Source organism: Brassica oleracea, chromosome C1, assembly GCF_000695525.1.
Source record: "Brassica oleracea var. oleracea cultivar TO1000 chromosome C1, BOL, whole genome shotgun sequence".
NCBI lineage: Eukaryota > Viridiplantae > Streptophyta > Magnoliopsida > Brassicales > Brassicaceae > Brassica > Brassica oleracea.
Genome location: NC_027748.1, coordinates 23277168 through 23297078, shown reverse-complemented (window position 1 = coordinate 23297078; position 19911 = coordinate 23277168). Strand labels below are relative to the sequence as shown.

The following is a 19911-nucleotide window of genomic DNA, read 5'->3' as shown; positions in this document are numbered from 1 at the left end:
GAATATTGATGATCCATTGTCTGACAATATGGTTATTTCTCTTTCACCTTTTCTAAGGAAGTGATAAAGTTGTTGACTTTATACCTAATAGAGCCTAAATGGTCAACTGTATTCACCAGAGCCTTCAAGAAAAAGACAGTTTTAGTCATAAAATTGTCTGGCTGTTGCTGAATACAGAACTCACATGTATTTTATCGTCGGTTCTGTAAGATAGCTCGAAACACTCAAATGCTGAATACAACTTCGTTCGCAATCATCAAGTTCTGAAAACAAAAAAAAAACAGGGAGCCATTTCCAAATTAAATACCGCATAGGCAATTTTCATTTCACAGAAAGAATCATAAGAACAGCTGAAATCTTCACACATTTAGTCGGTAAGATTTCTGCACATTGTTATGAAACTTCACAATGGAGCTCTGAGTTAACAGTAGTGGACAAACCATCAAGTGTATACCATGGTAATAACATCGAAAGCAGAAGCAAGCTTAAAATATGATTTTGCCAAAACCTGACATAAGACCAAAAGGTGGATCATAGCTTAAAGTCCCAACTAAATCCTTAATTACCCTTAAATAGAGACTAATTAATTCAAGCAAACGAGAATCAGCACGGTGGAGCCTGGCCGTTAGATCCACCTGATTCTTCTCCTTGGGCCACCACACCGGCTTCTTCTCCTTGAGACACCTCACCGGCTTCTTTTCCTTGAGCCACCACATCCGCCACATCGATTTCTTCAGCGACACCGTTATTATCCCAGAGCATCTTAACGTTATCGCTCTTCTCTTGCTCTTGTTTTGGAATTAAAGAAGCTATCCTAATATTCGTACTCCTGTTCTTCGCTTCTGCTGCTTCCAACTCTTTCGCCTTCGCCTCAGCCTTCAATCTCTCTTTCTCATCCATAAGTTTCTGCAGATCATCCTCTCTTCCTTCTTTCCTCAGCTCTTCTTTCACAAACTCTTTTAGTTCTTCACTCACTCTAACCGTTTCGTCGTCCAGCATCACATCCACAATCTTAAGCACATCGTCGAGTCTCCCAGCTTCACTTAACGCACTCATGATGAATTTGTAAGCCTCGTCGTCCATACTGAGCTTGCTCACCATCATATCAAAGAATGATTTGGCATCGTCCAGTTTCCCGGCTTTAACTAACTGATCTTGCAGCCGGTTATACACCGCCAAGTTTGGTCTTAGACTTGACTCAACCATCGTTTTGTAATATGCAGCTCCTTCGTCTATCTTACCTTCCTTGAAACAAGTATCCATCAACAAACCATAAGTGTACTCATCAGGCTTCACCTTTTTCTCATCCATCTCACCGTAAAGATTCTCAGCCTCAGCCAATAAACCATTCTCGCACAACTGATTCATCAGATTGTTGAATGATAACGTGTCAGGACTACACCTAAACGCACCAATTTGCCTAAAAACCTCCACAGCTTCCCCAAACTTTCCTTCTGCACAATACCCATTAACCATCACATTAAAACTCCCTAAATTCAAAGCCAAACGCTTCGGTGGACTATGCTCCTTCTTCATCGCGTCAAACAACTTCAAAGCCTCATCAAACTTCCCATTCTCACTCAAAGCCTCCAAAACATAATTATAAGCCATAGCAGTCATCTGCACCTTAGATTTCTCTCCAACAGCTTCCTCATAACACTCGATAGCTTCTTTCTCCATCTCCTTCATGAAATACCCTTTCAACAACTGCCCATAAACAACACCATCCTCAACAAACCCACCAAGCTTCTCCTTCAACTCATCATAAAGCTGTAAAACACCATCAGCGTCAGAACTCTTCACACACCCAATCATCAGATAGCTGTAAACAACAGGGTCAGGAACAAAGCCTTTAACACACATATCTTCCTTAACCTCCATAGCCTTCTCAAGACTATCATTATCAACTAAACCCTTAACGAGAATCCTAAACGTAGCAATGGAAGGATTCAACGGCGCATTATCTATAAACAGCTTGTAATGCTCCAAAGCAATCTCAGGCTTCCTAACATCAAGATAAGCTTGGAAAATCAAGTTGTAGGTGACGATATTAGCCGCGATACCAGCTTGATTGATGAAACGGTGGAGTTGAAGAAGCGCCGCGTACTTCCCTTGCCGGAGCTGCGCGGCCAAGACGGCGTTCACGGTGAAGATCGTCGGGCGGCAATTGGAGTACACGGAGTGGCGAGTGTAGAGAGCCGCTTCTTCCAGATCGTTCTCTCGGATCAGTTTGAGGATGTGATTGTGGAGATCGAGGCGTTTCCCAGTGAGGGAAGATACAGATTCCGGTAACTTGGGGATGTTTGGGTTCTGGATAGGTCTTGAGATTTGAGGTTGCTGTTGCTGTTGATGAGATCTGTTGAAGGAGTTGAGAGGCGGCTCCATGCGAAGACGGCGCTTGCGTTTGCGACGTTCCGCGGCGGCTTCTTCTTGCGTCGCGAAAGACATGTAACGGACGGCGGAAAACGGCGGCGGTAGGCGAGGGCGGTAGGCTCTCGCGAGCGTTTGCAGGTGGTTGAAGAAGGCGGCTTTAGCGATCAACATGGTTGAAAATGACCAGTCTGGAGATTTCTCAGTGAGAGAGCTAAAAGAGGATCTTGTTAGGGTTTTAGAAGAGTGTGGTTTGGCGATGATGAATTTGTGGGCTTTGTTTGGTAACTGGGATAACTATGTTTCGCCGTGGGGATAGAGAAAAGACGGTAAGGAAGCCTGCCTACTTCTAACCATTAACATATCTGGGCCGCAATCTTGATTTTTAGAGCGATCCACTGTATTTTCTATGATTTTTATATTACTGAATTTTGTTTTTTGAGAACTTGTTCTTGAACAAAGGATATTAAAACAAGAAATTTTAGATAAAAAAAAAGCTGCCCAGAATGAGCAGTAGATTGAACAAAAAGTTACTGAACAAGTATGATTGATTTGGTTTATATGTATCAAATAGTTGTCCAAATGTATACGTTAAATCTGGTACGACTCATAACTAACAACAGTTAGTTAGGACTAGTATAGTCTTTCTTACATAAGTTATGGTTTTCAGTTTGAATTTTTTTTACTGGGCTTAGATCTGTGTATATGTTAACGTTAGCTGTTCTAGAAATTGGTTATCAGAACACTTATCCAAGATAACTTTAATGTATCAAGTTTCATATCTCGTTTAAGAGACCGGCGGTTTCTCCTTCGGTCTCCTATCCGGTGAGTCTGTTCTACTCTTCTTATCCTTTCACCTTTGTCTCTTCTCTTCGTCGGTGGAAATGTTTATCTCTCTAGGCTGTGGTCATTGTCTAGCGCTCTGCTTTGTCCATGGAGAGTCGGTGACATCGATGTAGAAATAGTAGGGAGAGGAGTCTGATTGCGGCAAGGGTCCAGATCTGGCTGGATATGGAGATGGCGGCAGTAGATTTGGAACCCTAGTGGCTTGAGGACTGGTCTAGGGTTTCTTCTCATCCTCTGTCTGCTTCGCTTTTTCCGTCATCAAGTTGTGGTCTCTCTCGCTTTTTTTTAGATGGGAGATTTCCTTCCTCATGTCACTGCTTCCTTGTGGTGTTGAAGCGATTTTATTGTGGCTTGTGGGTGTAGACTCGGAGGTTATGTACGTAGACCCCCAGTGGTTTTGGGTTCCGACAGCTCTAACAGTGGTTGTGGTGTTCGAGCTATGTTTTAAAGATCTGTTTGAGCTTTCATTCAAGGGTTGTGTCTCGTGTCTGCAACTAGTGGTGTGGCTTTCTGTGCTTGGATTCAAGCTTTGCTCTGCTCAGAGGAGATCTTTTGTATGGTTTTCAGTTGGGGAGTGCGTGAGGGGTTCTCAAGGCTACGGTTTTGTCTCCCAAAATCTTCTTTCTCTTGTGGAAACGCACTTGAGGCTTTCTAGTTACCGGTCTTTGATGTCTCAGTAGTATATGGCCTTCCTCACAACTGGCATCTACTAGTTAAGTCTTTATCTTCTTCCTCTGTAGGTCTGGTGGATGTGGTGCTCGCATTAGCTCCTCTTTCCAAATAATATATTCGACGTTGTGTTTGTGTCTTGAAGGTTGTTAACGGCTCGGGTGAGGTTTGTGGTGTGATAGTTAGGCTCCATTTTCAGAGTGTGGCTTCGAACTTGTCTCTTCCGGAGGGTTGTTCGTCTTCTGATCTGTTTCTCTATATGAGTTTACGGTTAGATGGATGTATACATTCCCAGTGAATTTTCTAAGAAGGCAGTAATCTTTTGCGAAAGATGCTCGGACTACGGCATCGTCAGTTTACGGCTTCTCCTATACACCAGTGGTCTCTATTTTCTGGCATGCTTTAGACTTTTGCTCGGATTCTTCGTTCGGTAAGCTCTAGTTTTTGTTGGAATCTGTATAAACTGTTACATTCAGGGTTTAAGGGAACCCCTCTCTCAGTTGCTCACTGCAACCATCGGGTTTCTCATCTACTACTTGCGATTCGTAGGTCCGAGCCTCTCTCGTTATTACACCACTTATTTGCTTGAGTTTCTGTTGTTTTCGGTATGTTCCTCTGTTGTTGCATAGTTGTTACAGTACGTTGTCGTTATTTCTTTCCATTATTTGTTATCTATGTATCATTTGTCAAAATTTGAAAAGTGGTAATAATATTTAACATTTTACCAAAAAAAAAATTAATGTATCAAAAAGTATAATGTCTCTAATAATAAAACCTTCCTTTTTCCGTATGTAAAACTGATTTAGTGAATCATATTTATTCTTTATTACTTTTTTCATTTATCATATTTTCACATCATCTATCCAATATACATTATAACGATAAAGTGTCCAGAAGAAAAGCTCAATGGTGAATTGGTGATCATATTACCAAAATATATTAAATTTTGACTAAGGCATTTTAATACCTTAAATAACCAAAATGGTCTGTTTTGTATCAAATAAAATGGTGTTGGTATTTAATTTTCCCCAATTTTTTTTAATTTTTAAACTGAATCTCTATTTTTTTGTGTCATCAGTTAGATCAACAACCTCCTATCGTCCGATCCATAGCTAATCTTATAACATTTTGAAACGCGACTTAGTGGAGTTGAATTCCAGTAGATATATACATTTAATTATTGGTTAAAGAAAAACTTTCCTAAAATAGAGTAAGAGAGCGATTTTTTGGCGACTAGGGTTTTGAGCAGTTTGCTCTGCAAAGTAGGGCTACCGACAGCCGTCATGGCTTCGGAGGAGTCAGAAACATCGGTGACGCCGGTGATTGATGCGTCCAACGTTCAGGAAAAACAATTGTCTTACGCTAAAGCGGTGAAAAGTGGTCCAACACTCTCTGCGCATGTCTTCGACATGGAGATGGTGGAGGGGAAGGAAGTTGTGCAAGTGCCAGATGAGTTGATACAAGACACAGTACCTGTCTGGGATGATCTTTTGGAAGGGAGATTTCTAGCTCCTGCTCCACATGTTGCAAAGATTCACGTTATTGTGAATAAGATTTGGCCATTGGGGGATCAATCTATTAAGATTGACGTCTTTCCGGTTAATGAAGTCACAGAAAAATTCAGGATCAAGGATACGGCTACTAGGAAAAGAATCTTGCAAAGAGGAATGTGGAACATTGCAAACATTCCAATGGTCCTCTCAAAGTGGTCACCGGTAGTGGAGGAAGAAGAGGAAGAAGAGGAAGAAGAGATCAAAGTAGTACCTATGTGGACTACAATGAAAAAGGTTCCCCACAAAATGTTCTCGTGGAAGGGCTTGGGTTTCATTGCTAGTGCAGTGGGTAAGCCGAAGAGACTTCACCCTGATACCGTTCTATGCACAAGTTTTGAAGAAGCAAAGGTGTTTGTTGAAGCAGACATGACTAAGGAGCTGCCTAAATCTCATCGTTTCAAATCAAAGATAGGTGTTGATGCAGAGGTGGATTTTATCTACCCTTGGCTTCCTGATAAATGCAATATCTGCACCAAATTGGGGCACACTCATAAGACGTGCAAGTCAAGGATCAAATTGTTGACAAGGCAAGAGGATTCTGAAATAGTTATCAAGAATGCTGCACCTGTCAAGAGTGTGACTGAGATTATCAATGTAGACAGAGTCAAAATAAACACGGGGAAAGAAGTAGTAAAAGAAACAATGGAGACAGGTGTAACAGGAGGAGTGGTTGTGTCACCAACTAAGAATAACAGTATAGAAGCTCGGGATGTGATTGTCATAGGTGAAACTTCACGAGCTTTTGAAAAGACTACTTCTGTACCATCTCCTCCAGCTGATATTGAAGGGAAGTGGAGGGACGTTTCTCCATCTAAGCATCGTTGGCAAGGAATAAAACCAGCGGCAGAGCACACCACTGTGATCTCACCATCACGTTTTGCAGTGCTGTTGGAGCAAGGAAATAACGATGAATTGGAGGGGAAAGATGGAACAGAGGAGAGGGATGGTTCAAATGACGAACAGAGGAGCAAAGTAGTTCAAATGATAAGGAAAGAGAAGAAGGTGAAATCCTAGAAACACCAGAAGTGACTTTGAAGGAGGTATCAGCAGAGGTCTCAGAGGGAGATTCGGAGGAGGAAACTGGAACCAATGAACATCTGAATATGAATATAGGAAAAACGGGGAAAACAGAGAAAGGTGAGCGTCCACCTCGACCAACTATCTCACGTTTATCAAAAACCCACATCAAATCATCAAAAAAGCTAGCTGCCTTAAGCGCGAAGGAAGGATTTCCTAGCGCTGCAGGTAAAAAACGCACCTACAAGAAGAAATAATATGTCGGGTTTCTTCTGGAATGTTAGAGGGTTCAATAAATCAGTCAAACATTTTGTAGTGAAGAAGTGGGTTCAGGACCAAGGTTTTATGTTTGAAGCGTTGTTGGAAACAAGAGTAAAAGAAGGAAAAAGTCAGAGGATCTAGAATTCAGTCTTCAAAGATTGGAATCTGATATCAAACTATGATTTTAATCCACTTGGCCAAATATGGCTAGTGTGGAGACCGGAAGTTCGAGTCACACCGTTCTATAAAACTGATCAAATGATCACAGTCTCAGTTGCTATCGGCGAGGACGTAGAAGAATTTTTCTTCACATGTGTTTATGCTCATAACACTGAGACAGAGAGGAGAGAATTATGGAATGATCTTAAAGCCCATCAGGACTCACCGATTATTCGTCGTAAGGCTTGGATAATCACTGGGGACTTTAATGAGATTCTAGATGCTGAAGAACATTCAATGTATGGGATGAGGAACACATTATCTCAAGGAATGAGAGATTTTCATGATACAATGCATCACTGCAATTTGCTGGATCTAGCGGCTCATGGCCCTCAGTATACATGGACGAATAAAAGAGAAGAAGGTCTTATATCTAAGAAGCTTGACTGAGTTTTGATAAATGATCATTCGCTTGGATCTTACCCTCAGTCCTATAGTGTTTTTGAGGCTGGAGGTTGCTCGGATCACCTACGCTGCAGGGTTCATCTCTGCTCAGCTTTGAATCGGCCAAAAAGGCCTTTCAAGTTTGTCAACGCAATTGCAGAACTAGAAGGTTTTAAGCCGCTAATGGAGAATTACTGGTAAACAACTGACCCTATTTTCTTGTCAACGTCCTCGCTCTATTGTTTCTCAAAGAAGCTAAAAGCTCTTAAACCAAAAATAAGAGTATTGGCAAAGGAAAAAATGGGAAACCTCTCGGTGAAGACCAAGGAGGCCTATGAGAACCTGTGTGTATCAAGAGGAGACTATCAGGAACCCATCACAACAAAACTTGGAGAGAGAAAACAATGCATATGCACATTGGGAACATGTTGCTCGGTTGGAGGAGGGATTTCTCAAGCAAAAATCTAAGTTGCATTGGCTGAAGGTAGGGGACAAAAATAACAGAGTTTTTCATCGGGCACCAACAGCAAGAGACATCAATAACTCGATCAAAGAAGTAAAGTGCAGAGATGGCCGCATTGTTAAGAAACCAGATGAAATAAAAGAAGAGGCTGAGGGTTTCTTCAAAGAATTTCTTCAGCATCAGCCAACTGACTTTGAGGGAATTGATGTGTGTAATTTGCAGGAGCTTTTACCATACCGATGCTCAGAGGTTGATCAGCAAGATCTTATAAAAGAGGTAACATCGGAGGAGATCACTAAAGTACTTTTCAGTATGCCTTGTGATAAATCGCCTGGGCCAGACGGATTCACAGTGGAGTTTTTCAAAGCTGCATGGTCTATTATAGGACCGAAATTCATTATTTCAGTGCAGTCTTTTTTCGCCAAAGGTTTCTTGCCAAAAATAGTGAATACAACAATTCTGGCCTTAATACCGAAGAAAACTGTGGCTCGTGAGATGAAGGACTACCGACCGATATCATTGAGCAATGTCATATATAAAGTCATCTCAAAAATAATAGCCAACAAGTTAAAGCTCACGCTGGTGGACTTTATTGCTCTGAACCAGACTGCATTCGTAAAGGGCCTTCTTCTTATTGAGAATCTCTTGCTTGCCACGGAGCTGGTGAAAGACTATCATAAAGACACGATATCTTCTAGATGCGCCTTAAAGATAGATATCTCTAAAGCATTTGATTCGGTTCAGTGGAGTTTTCTCTTCAACACACTGGAAGCTATGGATTTCCTCCAAAGTTCATTCATTGGATCTCCCTCTGTATATCAATGGCATCGTTTTCTGTCCAAGTTAATGGTGAGCTTGCTGGGTATTTTCAAAGTACAAGAGGCCTATGGCAAGGATGTGGTATGTCGCCTTACCTCTTTGTAATCTGCATGAATGTTCTGTCGAAGTTTCTAGACAAATCGGCCAAGGATAGTAACATGGGGTATCATCCCAAATGCAAGAATCTGGGGCTAACCCACTTGAGTTTTGCTGATGATATAATGGTTTTCACAGATGGTAGAGTCAGATCCATAGAAAGCATTGTGGAAGTGTTTAATTATTTTGGAAAGGTCTAGGGCCTAAAAATCAGTATGGAGAAAACTATTGTCTACTATGTGGGGTTGTCTGAAGCAAAAACAGGCCTACTGGAACAGCAGTTTGAATTTGCGTCTGAGAAATTACCAGTTCGTTACTTGGGGCTGCCGATGCTAACAAAAAAGATGGGAAAAGAGGATTATGGTATACTCATTGATAAGATAAGAACTCGTATTACACATTGGACGAACCGGTTCTTATTGATGGCTGGTAGATTACAGTTGATCTGCTCTGTTCTTTTGAGCATCGTGAACTTCTGGATGGCTGGTTTTGTATTGCCTGGCGCGTGTATAAAGGAGATAAATAGCATATGTGCAGCTTTTCTCTGGTCGGGGCCTGTTCTGAACTCGAGAAAGGCTAAGGTATCTTGGGAAATAGTTTGTAGGAGGAAGTGTGATGGGGGCCTAGGTCTTCGGCCACTGAAAGAAACTAACCAAGTCAGCTGTTTAAAACTTATCTGGCGGACATTATCTTCACAGGCATCCATGTGGGCTCAGTGGACTAAAATGAATCTTTTCAAGAATGGCTCGTTCTGGTCGATAAAAAAAAAATACTACAAAAGGTTCCTGGATGTGGCGTAAGCTAGTGAAGCTACGAGACAAGGCTAAAGATTTTCACAAGATGCAAGTAGGTGATGGAAATAACACTTCTTTTTGGTTTGACTGTTGGTCGGGTATGGTAAGGTTGTATGACTTGTTTGGCGCGGACGGTATTATTGATATGGGAGTTTCAATGACTACAACTGTTGCTGCGGCTCTGAGCAATCAGAGGAGGAGAAGGCATAGGGTTGATGTATTTAATGAAGTTGAAAAAATCTGTGAGGATCAAAGGCTGAAACTCAGTGGAGTAACTGATGTAGCACTGTGGAAACAGAGCGAAGGAAAGTATCAAGCAGTGTTCAAGACAAAACAAACATGGGAACTTATTCGAAAAGAAGACCCTCCCGTTCAATGGTGGAAGAGCATCTGGTATAGACATCACATCCGAAATACGCTTCCCTTCATTGGTTAGCAATTCAAAATAGATTGTCAACGGGTGATCGCATGTTGACATGTAACGTTGGAGCTAATCCATCATGCGTTCTCTGTCAGAATGTGATGGAATCAAGGGACCATCTCTTTTTTTAGTGTAGTTACTCGGCAGAAGTCTGGTCGAAACTTGTGCGAGGTTTGTTGCTGAACTCGTACACCATTTTGTGGTCGGAACTGATGGTACTGATTCTGGACACCAATGAAGGTTTGCTGGAAAGGTTCCTCATTCGATATACACTGCAAGTCACTGTCTTTTTCCTATGGTGGGAGCGAAATGAGAGAAGACATGGCAGTACACCAATATTGGCAGGCTCTTTGGTAAAGCTAATTGATAGGCAAGTCAGAAACAGATGTCTCTCATTGCGACAAATAGGAGACTTGAAGTATACAGGAGATTGGGGTTGTAACATTGTGGTTTGCCACAAGATAGGAGATTGGGGTTGTAACAGAGTTCTAGTTTTCAAAAAACAGATGCACTTGTTGTAAACAAAGTAGTTTTTTTTGAATAAATTTAACATATATTCAAAAAAAAAAATATATATATATATATACATTTAAACACTTGAATAAAGGAATTTCCAACAAAATAGCTATCTAAAAGCAGTTGTATAGCAACATTAACCTGTAGATTAACTATTCAGACTGTTCCGCATGCCGGTGCCACATTTTGATTAATTATTATATCTATCTACTAAACACCTATGGATCATACAACAATTGATTGGAGACAATAGGAGAGTTAAAAATTAGATTAAAAATAGTTGATCGGTGTAACAATAACTGATTCAAAAACTCTAGTTTGTCGACCTTAATAGATTTAAAAATAGTTTATTGCATTTATAAGTAGCTAATCTTAAGTCACCGATTTTTCATATAATACTTTCTCAGTTTAAATCAGAATGAATTATGATGCATAACGTAAGAGAACATGTTGGTGTTTGGTATTATTGCTGCGTAGTGAGTTAATCAGTTCTCGAATTATTGGAACTAAAGTTCCCAAAATCGTGGACCCCACAGTCGGTGTCGGTTCTGGGCTGTGACCGTATTGACTTCAGTCACATCGTACCGCCACCGACGCCTCCATTTCTCCCTTCTTTTAATTAGTTATTTTTTATAAAACAATGCATGTTTGATATTCGCTAAAGTTTTCAAAACATTCAATCGGTTCAAAAAGTTCAAAAAGTTTGACGTCGCTGGACCCTCTTATTAACACACAAAAACACTAATTCACTTTATATTTCTTTCTATAGTAAACATTATATTTCTATTCAAAATATATGTAAAATCAAACTAGTCTGTGTCACAGGACATCCAACGATTACTTCATCACACCGAATTATATAATTAGTACCACCGAAAAGAATATTGCAAATGTAAATTATCCTCGAGTCACGATCTTATTGAATAATATATATATATATCCCGAAATCATATAATTAAAAAGTTAAAATTATGTTTGTATAGGATAGGATTAATCATATATGTCCATTAATATAAGGACGACGCAAGAATGAAACAATACATCTGAAAGAAAAACATTTTATTTTCCTTTACCTAAATGTTTAATCCGGCCAAGAACGAAACCCCAGTGGAAGGTAACCACGATGAACCATATATAAACTCCGTCACCGTAAACCGGTTTGCCTCAGCCGTCGAATTGATGACACGATACCCTGGCCAATTCACACGTTGCGAAAGGTTCGACCCGGGACCCGAGTTCAGATATTCACCGTAGTATAGAGTATCTAAAGCAAATGTTGTATTCCACTCCAGCCAACCTCTCGTGTGTACATGACTGCCGATATACGTTAACATGTAAACCGTCCTAGAGAATAGCTTCCACGGTCGGCCTAGATACGTCTGGATGGTACCATTGGTCGCTTGGAGATCAGGGGTGGCCAAAACCCTAGACGCATGTATCGATATTCCGGTGTTTTGGTTCGGATCTTTCCGGTTTTGAGCCGTGATTGTGTTTTTCTGAAGGTCCATGGGTTTGCGTGCGTAGATGCTACAGTTTTGTAGTACCACGGCTGCATTACCGAAAATGAAATCGACTGTACCGTAAATATCACATTCACGGAAGAATTGGCGGTTTGAATGGACGTATAGTGTGTCTTGGTAACCAATTATATTGCATCGATATATCACCGCATGGTCAGCCCCAATGCGGAGAGCAACTGCCTGGTGCTTTGCCGGACCGGCCCAATTTTCGAATGTTATGTCTCTTGCAATAAAACCGGCACCGGTCGCAGCTGGAAAACAAAGCAAGAAACACAGTTATGTTTTTGTGTTTTAACAACTCTAAGTTTATTAAACATAAGAAACCAATGTAATTACTTAAAATCAATAATAGTTTATCTCTAAGTATAGATTCAACAAATGAACTGAAACAAAAACATAAATTGGATTTTTTTTTTTTTGGACAACTCATAAATTGGATTTATATTACTTAAAATCAAAGACTATTTGAGAAATGTCTTTACATAGAAATGTTAATGAAACTAGTGATCTCTAACGCGTCCAACCACAAAATTAGCAATGACCTACATCCAACTATATATATAAATAAATGCAACTCCTCTATGTCTCCCCATCATGAATGTGTATATATATGTACCAATTTGTGGGTCAGTAATTGCGCGGCCAACCTCCAACTGTAGGCTGCGTTCCATGTGAGTGTGTTTATCCATCTAGATGTGTATGCATATATGATATAAGTATGCATACATACCTATATGAAGATTTGAATATGCATACAAATTAGCATATAAGGAACATGCATGCATTTACTGATGTACGTACTTGGATGTGGGATATATAAATGAGTTCTAGATGAGTGTAATGTATTTAAACTTTGTTTTACCAAAGAATGTTTTATGATTTGAGTAGAGTGAGTAGAGTAGACTGCACTCAATGCACATTAAGACCACAACAACATGCATGTGAGTTTGGTTGGATAAGCGGCAGTACCACATAGGATGTGCGGTTCAGTGTAAGTGTGTTACCTAACCAAACTCCAGAATCATACTGAAAATCCAATACAAAAACAGTAACTGAACTACGAAGCATTAAAAGTCTGAACAAATTTAAATCTGTAAAATAAGTTTCAAACTAACAACCAAATGGATTTGTTTGAGTAACGGGATATTATTTATATTGAGATTTAATTTAAAGGTTAATGAAGAAGAGATCATGATCTTCTCTAGAACAACAAACAAGTAAATGTACCAAAGAACTATGTAGAAATTAGGTCTCAACTACCGTGAGTGAGAAAAAAGTTGGTGGAAATTTAAAGCTAGTCTGCGGCTCTGCGCAATGGAGGTTTTGGAACGGAATCGGTAGAAAATAAAGATGATTCAAAAAAAAAACATTTGTGTTGAAAAGATGACTAAGACAAAAAAAAACATTAAAAGTTTACTGTTTACAATATTGACTTTGTTTACTAGTCGATTAAGAACTTGATTGGTAGAACATTAGCATTAGCATCATGCTCTATATTATCCGATCAACAATTGTTAGTAAAGAATTTAGAGAAGCATTTACTAAATGCTAATGCTCTCCACATGCTCTTTTTGGCCAATGCTCTCATATGAAGCTTTTAGAAGAGCATTTGCATTTATAATTTATAAAATTAAGAAAAATATATAATTAATTCATTTATTGTATTTAATAATATCAAAAAATTATTTTTATATCTAGAAAATAAAATTTTGATTTCTAAAATTAATTTACAATAAAAATATTTTTTTTAAATAGTATTTCACATTTAAAATAAATTAAATTATTTTAATTTAATTTATTTTAAATGTGAAATATTATTTTTAAAAATAGATATTTTAATTATAAAATTTACTTTAAAATAATATTTTTCGATATAAGTTAATTTTAAAATTTTTAAATAAAATAAATTAAGAATATATTTTTTTAATTTTATATGTTAATATATTTATATATATATGTATTAGAAATATATTCATTAAAAATAAATATATTATATATTATATACTAATTTTTATAATAATTTTAAATAGCATACTTATACTGCTCTACCAATCATCTTATTAAATAGTTTAGCAAAAGCATACAGCTTCTGCAGTATATTGCTTCTATAGCATACTGTTACTGCTAATGCTAATGCTCTACCAATCAAGGTCTTAGCCGGGAATCATGACACATTTTTTTTCTTTACATTTTTCGGGTAAGATCGGGTAAGAGACGGTTCTTATATCTCTTATTTAAAAGACAGTTCTTAGTTTTTTTTAGTTAAAATCTAAGAAAATGTAAGAACCGTCTTTTATTCGAAGTTAAGAACCCCAGAGACTGGTGGTTAATCATGGTCTAAGATTTATTAAAAGGAACTAGCCATCTGTAGTGATCCATAATCCATATGAAAAGTAGACACAAGTGGTAAAGGGTGATAAAAAAAAAACACAAGTGGTAAAAGACAACTAGTTTTGGAAACGGTTTTGGCAATATCTGCACTCGGAAAAGACATTGCCCGAACAGGGTCCGAACTTAAAAATAAAAAAAAATAGTTAAGAAAATTTCTAAAATAAATATATAAACTGGTTTAAAATTTGAAAATTTTAATGTATTCTTAAATTTATAATATATAATTAAAAGAGAAACGTCAAATATATATAGATAAAATTATTAACTTTTAAAATTATTTCATTACATTGTTAAATATATAGTTAATATTTTTTTTGAACAGAGCCTCAGTATAATTTGAGATCTCAAAGGGAAAACGATACTATTATATTATAAATGTTGACCTCCATTTAGCTCTTTTCATGATTTGACTGTAATTGCCACTAAAGGTTCTTTAATTTTTCAGTTATGGCGCTAGAAAGATCTTGTGATTTTCGACGTCCATAATATACAAGTCTCAACTTACAATGCATTGTAATTTTGTTTACTTTTTAATTTTGTTTAGTTGTAATAGTGATGATGTTGAGTTTAAGTGTTTTACAACTTTTTCATACCAAAAGTGTTTTATTCTAGGGCTGTTCAATATGGTAAAACCGAACCGAACCGAAATAGACAATATGGTTTGGTTTTGGTATATACCATATAAACCGAATGGATATAATTTTATAAAAACCGTAGGATTTGGATATGGTTTCGTATATAACCGATTAAACCAAATAAACCGAACAAAACCGATTAAAGTAGAAACATGTAAATATGTATCTATTTTATAACAATACATGAAAATCTATTTGTTACATAAGTTAAATTTGTGTTAATAACTATTACCATAATTTTATAGTAATAAAGAACCTTAATTTGTAAAACACTTGAACTATAATTAAATAACAATACATCGCAATTCAGACATCTTATTTCTAAGTTTTCTTTTGATTTTTTTGCTTTATTTTAGTTTTCACTAAATTAATATGAAGATTATAAATTTGATGGACAATAATTAATGAAAAATTTTCACAACTTTTTTCTTATCTGTAAACAAACAGATTTTCGTGTTCAATTGAAAAAAATGACTTAAATGAACACTAAATATGGAAGAGTGGAAAAACTTTTCTTTCATGTTTCTGTTTTGTTTCATATTTTTATTTTCAAAATTTCAAGCTTTGATTTTAGTTATAGATTTGATTATTTTATTTGATGGTAGAAGCATTTTTACTTTTTTGTTCATTTATTTGAACATGTAATATATTTTTAATAAATGACTGTGTTGACATATGACTCTAAAATTCATATAATATGATCTCAAACTAAATAATTATGTTTTTTGGTATAAGACCGAATAAACCGAAAACCGACGGTATATAAACCGAACCGAACCGAAGTAAATATGGATTTAGAATGGTAGTTATATTTTACTAACCAAAATACCGAAAACCGAAAAAAAACTGAACCTAAATCGAACCGATATCCGGATTGAACACCCCTATTTTATTCTACTATTTTCAAGAAGTTAAAAAGGTGAAAAGGAATAGTAAAACTAAAAAGGAGCAAAGAAAGAAACCTTACCAAACGAAGCGGTGTGGAAAGTGGTGACATTGTCAAATATACTCTTCCCTCCAGAAATGACAGTTTTACCTTTCCCATCTCCAACGAACATCAAATTAATTTTTTTCCTACCGACCTTAATGTTGTTTTCTTCGTACCTTCCAAAAAAAAAAAAAAAGATTCACTGAGATGTAACGCAATTATTAACACTTTTCCGTACAACTATAAGATGTTACTTTCATCATTTTCACGGACGTAACAGTTTAAAATTACACAAACATCGAGAAATTTTCGAAATGGAAAGGATAAAAACGTATTTTTACCTTCCGGCTTTGACGTAAATAATAATCCGGCGACTACTGTACTGAGGAGCTTTTCTTTTTTTCTTTTTTTTTTTTTTTGATAGCTTCCGATATAGTTTTGCACGTGCCGTTGGCGTCTTTCGAAACGATGATATCAGCTTGTATCTGAGACACCTGCATTTCCAAGATCTCACGCTCTCTTCTCTTCATCCATCTCGGGAACTTCAGGTTATTGTCTCCAATGTCCAAGAGCCTCCTCCTGTTCTGTATCGGCACTCCGGCAAAGTCATTCCCGTCGCCGTCACCGTTCGCTGCGAATATAGCTAAGCAGTTGCTAACAAGCTCCGAGAGATTCTTTAACGCATCTGTCATCTGATCCTTCACTTCACCGTCGCCGACACCATCGAACCCTTCCACGCACGTCTCGTGGTTCGTAAGAGCCGAGCTCAGCCACGTCATCACGTCTTGAGGCTTCGTCTCGCCGGTTGAGATTGAAACGACGGAGGAGAGAGTGCGTGAGAGCGCGTCAACGGAATCGTCTAACAGCTCGAGGCATGAGTCGTAGGCGGAGCGGACACGCGGTGGCATGTCGAGGAAGGAGAAGGAGGAAGATGAGTAGAGTGCGTGGCTAAAGTGGTGTAGCGTCATGTTCACCGTCACGTGGATCAGATCTTTGGCGGAGGAGGCGGCGAGCGAGCCAGGGAAGTCCATGAGTAAGTCGACGCATAGCTCGGGGAAACGAGTCGGCTCGCAGGCTTTTGAGATCGCTTGGCTTGGTTTCCGAGCTAGGCCTGGGACGTGTTGGGAAGAGTTGACATTTGATCGGACTCCGGCGAAAATCGCGGCGGCGAGGATAAGGGCGAAAGCTACGACGATTGACGACACTAGAAGCTTCTTTCTTCTCCGGTTAGTATTTTCCGGTTGTGTTGACGTGGAGACTTGGTTCACGTTTGGAGCCGGAGCTGTGGTGGCTGTGACCGAACCACTTGGTTTGGATGGTCCGAGTCTTTCGTAGCCCATTTTGTTTTATATTTTCTTTCTTGTGATTTTACATTAATGATGTTTAGTGTATATATATATATATATGAGTGTAGGGGTGTCAATTCGGGCTGGTCCGGCCCTGCCCGGCCCAAACCCGCTAAGCCCGTAAATATTTGAGCCCGGCCCGGCCCGGTCCGAAAATTATTTGGGCCTAGAATTCAAAGCCCGGCCCGGCCCTTATAGGGCTATAGGGCTTTTCGGGCTTTTGTGGGCTTTTCAAAAAATAATTTGTCATTGCCACTTTCATCGTTTTAATACATGTGAATTTTCATTAAAAAAAAAAGTTTCATTTTTAAAAAATAAAAAATTTATAAAGTGAGTTTAAAATTTTCTTCTCTATCACAATTTTTTTATTTCACTTCCATCGTTTTAATACATGTGAATTTTCATTAAAAAAAAGAGTTTCATTTTTAAAAAATAAAAAATTTATAAAGTGAGTTTAAAATTTTCTTCTCTATCACAATTTTTTTATTTTTTCGTATGCTTTAAAAACATTTTATACACAAACCAAATTTAATAAGATTTAAATAATCAATTATCAATTAAAACAAAAAATATAAGAGAACAAAATTTATGATAAACATGGTCAAACGTTTCATACTTTGTATTTTGAAAATAAAAACATGTTGTACATGAAAGAAGAAGGTACTTTTGTAAAATTTAAAATGTAACACTTGTAATGATGAAACAATAAAGTGCATTAACAACTTTTATATTTGCTTTATTAGAGTTTGGATAAAAATATTAAAATAATATATCAATACTAATAATAGTTTCAATTACAAGAAAAAAGGATAATATTTACGCTAAAATATAAATTTCGGGTTTTCGGACCGGCCCTAGCCTAAACGGGCTTAAGCCCAAATGGGCTTAGCCCGAAAGGCCCAAATTTTTTTGGGCTTATAAAGCGAAGCCCAAGCCCGGTAATTTTTAGGGCTGGGCGGGCTCGGGCTACGGGCTTCGGCCCTAATTGACATGTCTATATGAGTGTAAGGAGAGCCTTGTTCAAAAACGCAGTCTCTGCCTAAGTGTTGTTCCGAGGTTAAATACGCCGGCGTTGATCCGCGTAGAACCGTCTAATTCCTGTGTTAACCGCCTAATTCCCGCATAATCTTCGCCTAGACCGCCTAAGTTTTTTTTTCCGTCCTAATGTTGAAACACAGTTGATTATTTTTTACTAATTATTGACAGATTTTGTGTAATTATTCATTACTAAATAATTACAGTTAGCTATCAAACCCAAAACAAGCATATAATTACTTTATTTAGGATTTTTTTTTACCAAACACACTATAATCTAGATGTTCGATGAATAAAAAAGAAACTGTTTAAAATTATATATATAAGATTATATAATTATGTCTAACAACATGTGTCATCACATTTAAAAATAGCTAAATATATTATAAATATATTAAATTGTATTTAAAATTAGGCTTCGAGTATTCTCCGATTTTTCGGTAACTCGCTAGGCCCACGATTACCGCTCGATCAGCACCTAGGGTCATTCTGAAAAGGGAACGAGAGTGGTGGTGGTTATATGAGGGACACGCGTCATTGAGTCGTTAGTTAAGAATAAGAATAAATTTGGTTTCTACTGTGTTCTTGTGTTCGAGGTTTTTAATTAACTTGAGAATATGCATACTTATAGAAGGGTGAAGAGGAAAGACTAAATTTCAAGTACGGTGTAGTCTATTGATAAATTCTTGCATCGAATATGTAAATAGTCCAAAAACAGAGGTTGATCTAAAAATATCCATGTGAATATCCAAAAATAATATGATTTCGTTTCGGTGGATTGATCTAAAATGTGTTGACATCTCAAATCTATTATCTCTTTTACCACTCGATCACAAAGTTTCAAGTGGATTTGGATTATTTGTTAGTTAATAGCGGAAAAGTATATTTTTCTTACATATAAAGATTAATCTTTTTCCGTATTATAAATGGTTAGTCTAATTTCTTAATTGTGATGTTATATTTCACCAATTCATTATAATAACAATACCAATTTTTTGTTCCATTAACTTGAAACATAAATAATTTTAAGAAATCAGAAATAAGGTACACAAAACATACATATCTAAATAATGCTGATCTGAATTATTGGTTATGAATACGACACTAAAGTATGGGCTTTTTGCAGAATTGACCTATAACTTAAAGTCAAACACAAAACTAACCTTTTTTTTTTTTAAAATTGGTTTTTCCCTATTCATCTCACAAGTTCATATAATTTACGAAAATACCATCAATTTTTTTTTTCTTTTTTTTTTCGAAAAAGACATTTTTACTCTCTCACCCTCATCATCTTCAAGTAATTACAAGATTGCCATTGTCATCAATACCACAACCACCATGAACAACCAATTTGAAGCTCTTAATGCTCCCAAAATCGATTTACCCTTCTTCTTTTTTCATTCTTGTGAACTAAACACAACATATCTCTCACTTTCTCTCCACAATGAGCTAAAAAAACCCAAGATTTTGATTCTAAATTTTTTATGGTTCATAGAGTCATAGAAGCTAACGATTCTGGGTGGGTTACTTTCGTTTGTGATTCTGTGTGCTTGGAGAAGCCTTATGTATGCTAAGGAACTTATCTCACCAATTTAAGGTATGACATCGAATTTTTTTCCAGATCTGTT

At 37.4% G+C, this 19911-nt stretch overlaps 2 protein-coding genes and 1 pseudogene across 2 annotated transcripts; 1 reads left to right on the top strand and 2 right to left on the bottom strand.

Annotated features, from left to right (window-relative positions):
• Window positions 1–462: 462 nt before the first annotated feature.
• Window positions 463–2773, bottom strand: LOC106311337 (pentatricopeptide repeat-containing protein At3g49240-like). The gene has a single exon (XM_013748540.1). It carries the CDS (start codon window positions 2542–2544, stop codon window positions 604–606), a length of 1941 nt encoding a protein of 646 aa, XP_013603994.1. The 5' UTR covers window positions 2545–2773; the 3' UTR covers window positions 463–603.
• A 2395-nt stretch (window positions 2774–5168) lies between these two features.
• Window positions 5169–9927, top strand: LOC106335378 (annotated as a pseudogene).
• A 1425-nt stretch (window positions 9928–11352) lies between these two features.
• On the bottom strand, window positions 11353–17285 carry LOC106323111 (probable pectinesterase/pectinesterase inhibitor 34). The gene is given in 4 exon segments (XM_013761281.1): window positions 11353–12199; window positions 15942–16078; window positions 16244–16317; window positions 16319–17285. Coding segments are annotated over 4 exon segments (1833 nt in total). The 5' UTR covers window positions 17243–17285; the 3' UTR covers window positions 11353–11501.
• Window positions 17286–19911: the final 2626 nt, after the last annotated feature.

What these genes read in the sequence shown, in the direction of transcription:
- LOC106311337 (XM_013748540.1), bottom strand. Translation starts at nt 2,544, where the DNA reads ATGTTGATCGCTAAAGCCGCCTTCTTCAACCACCTGCAAACGCTCGCG.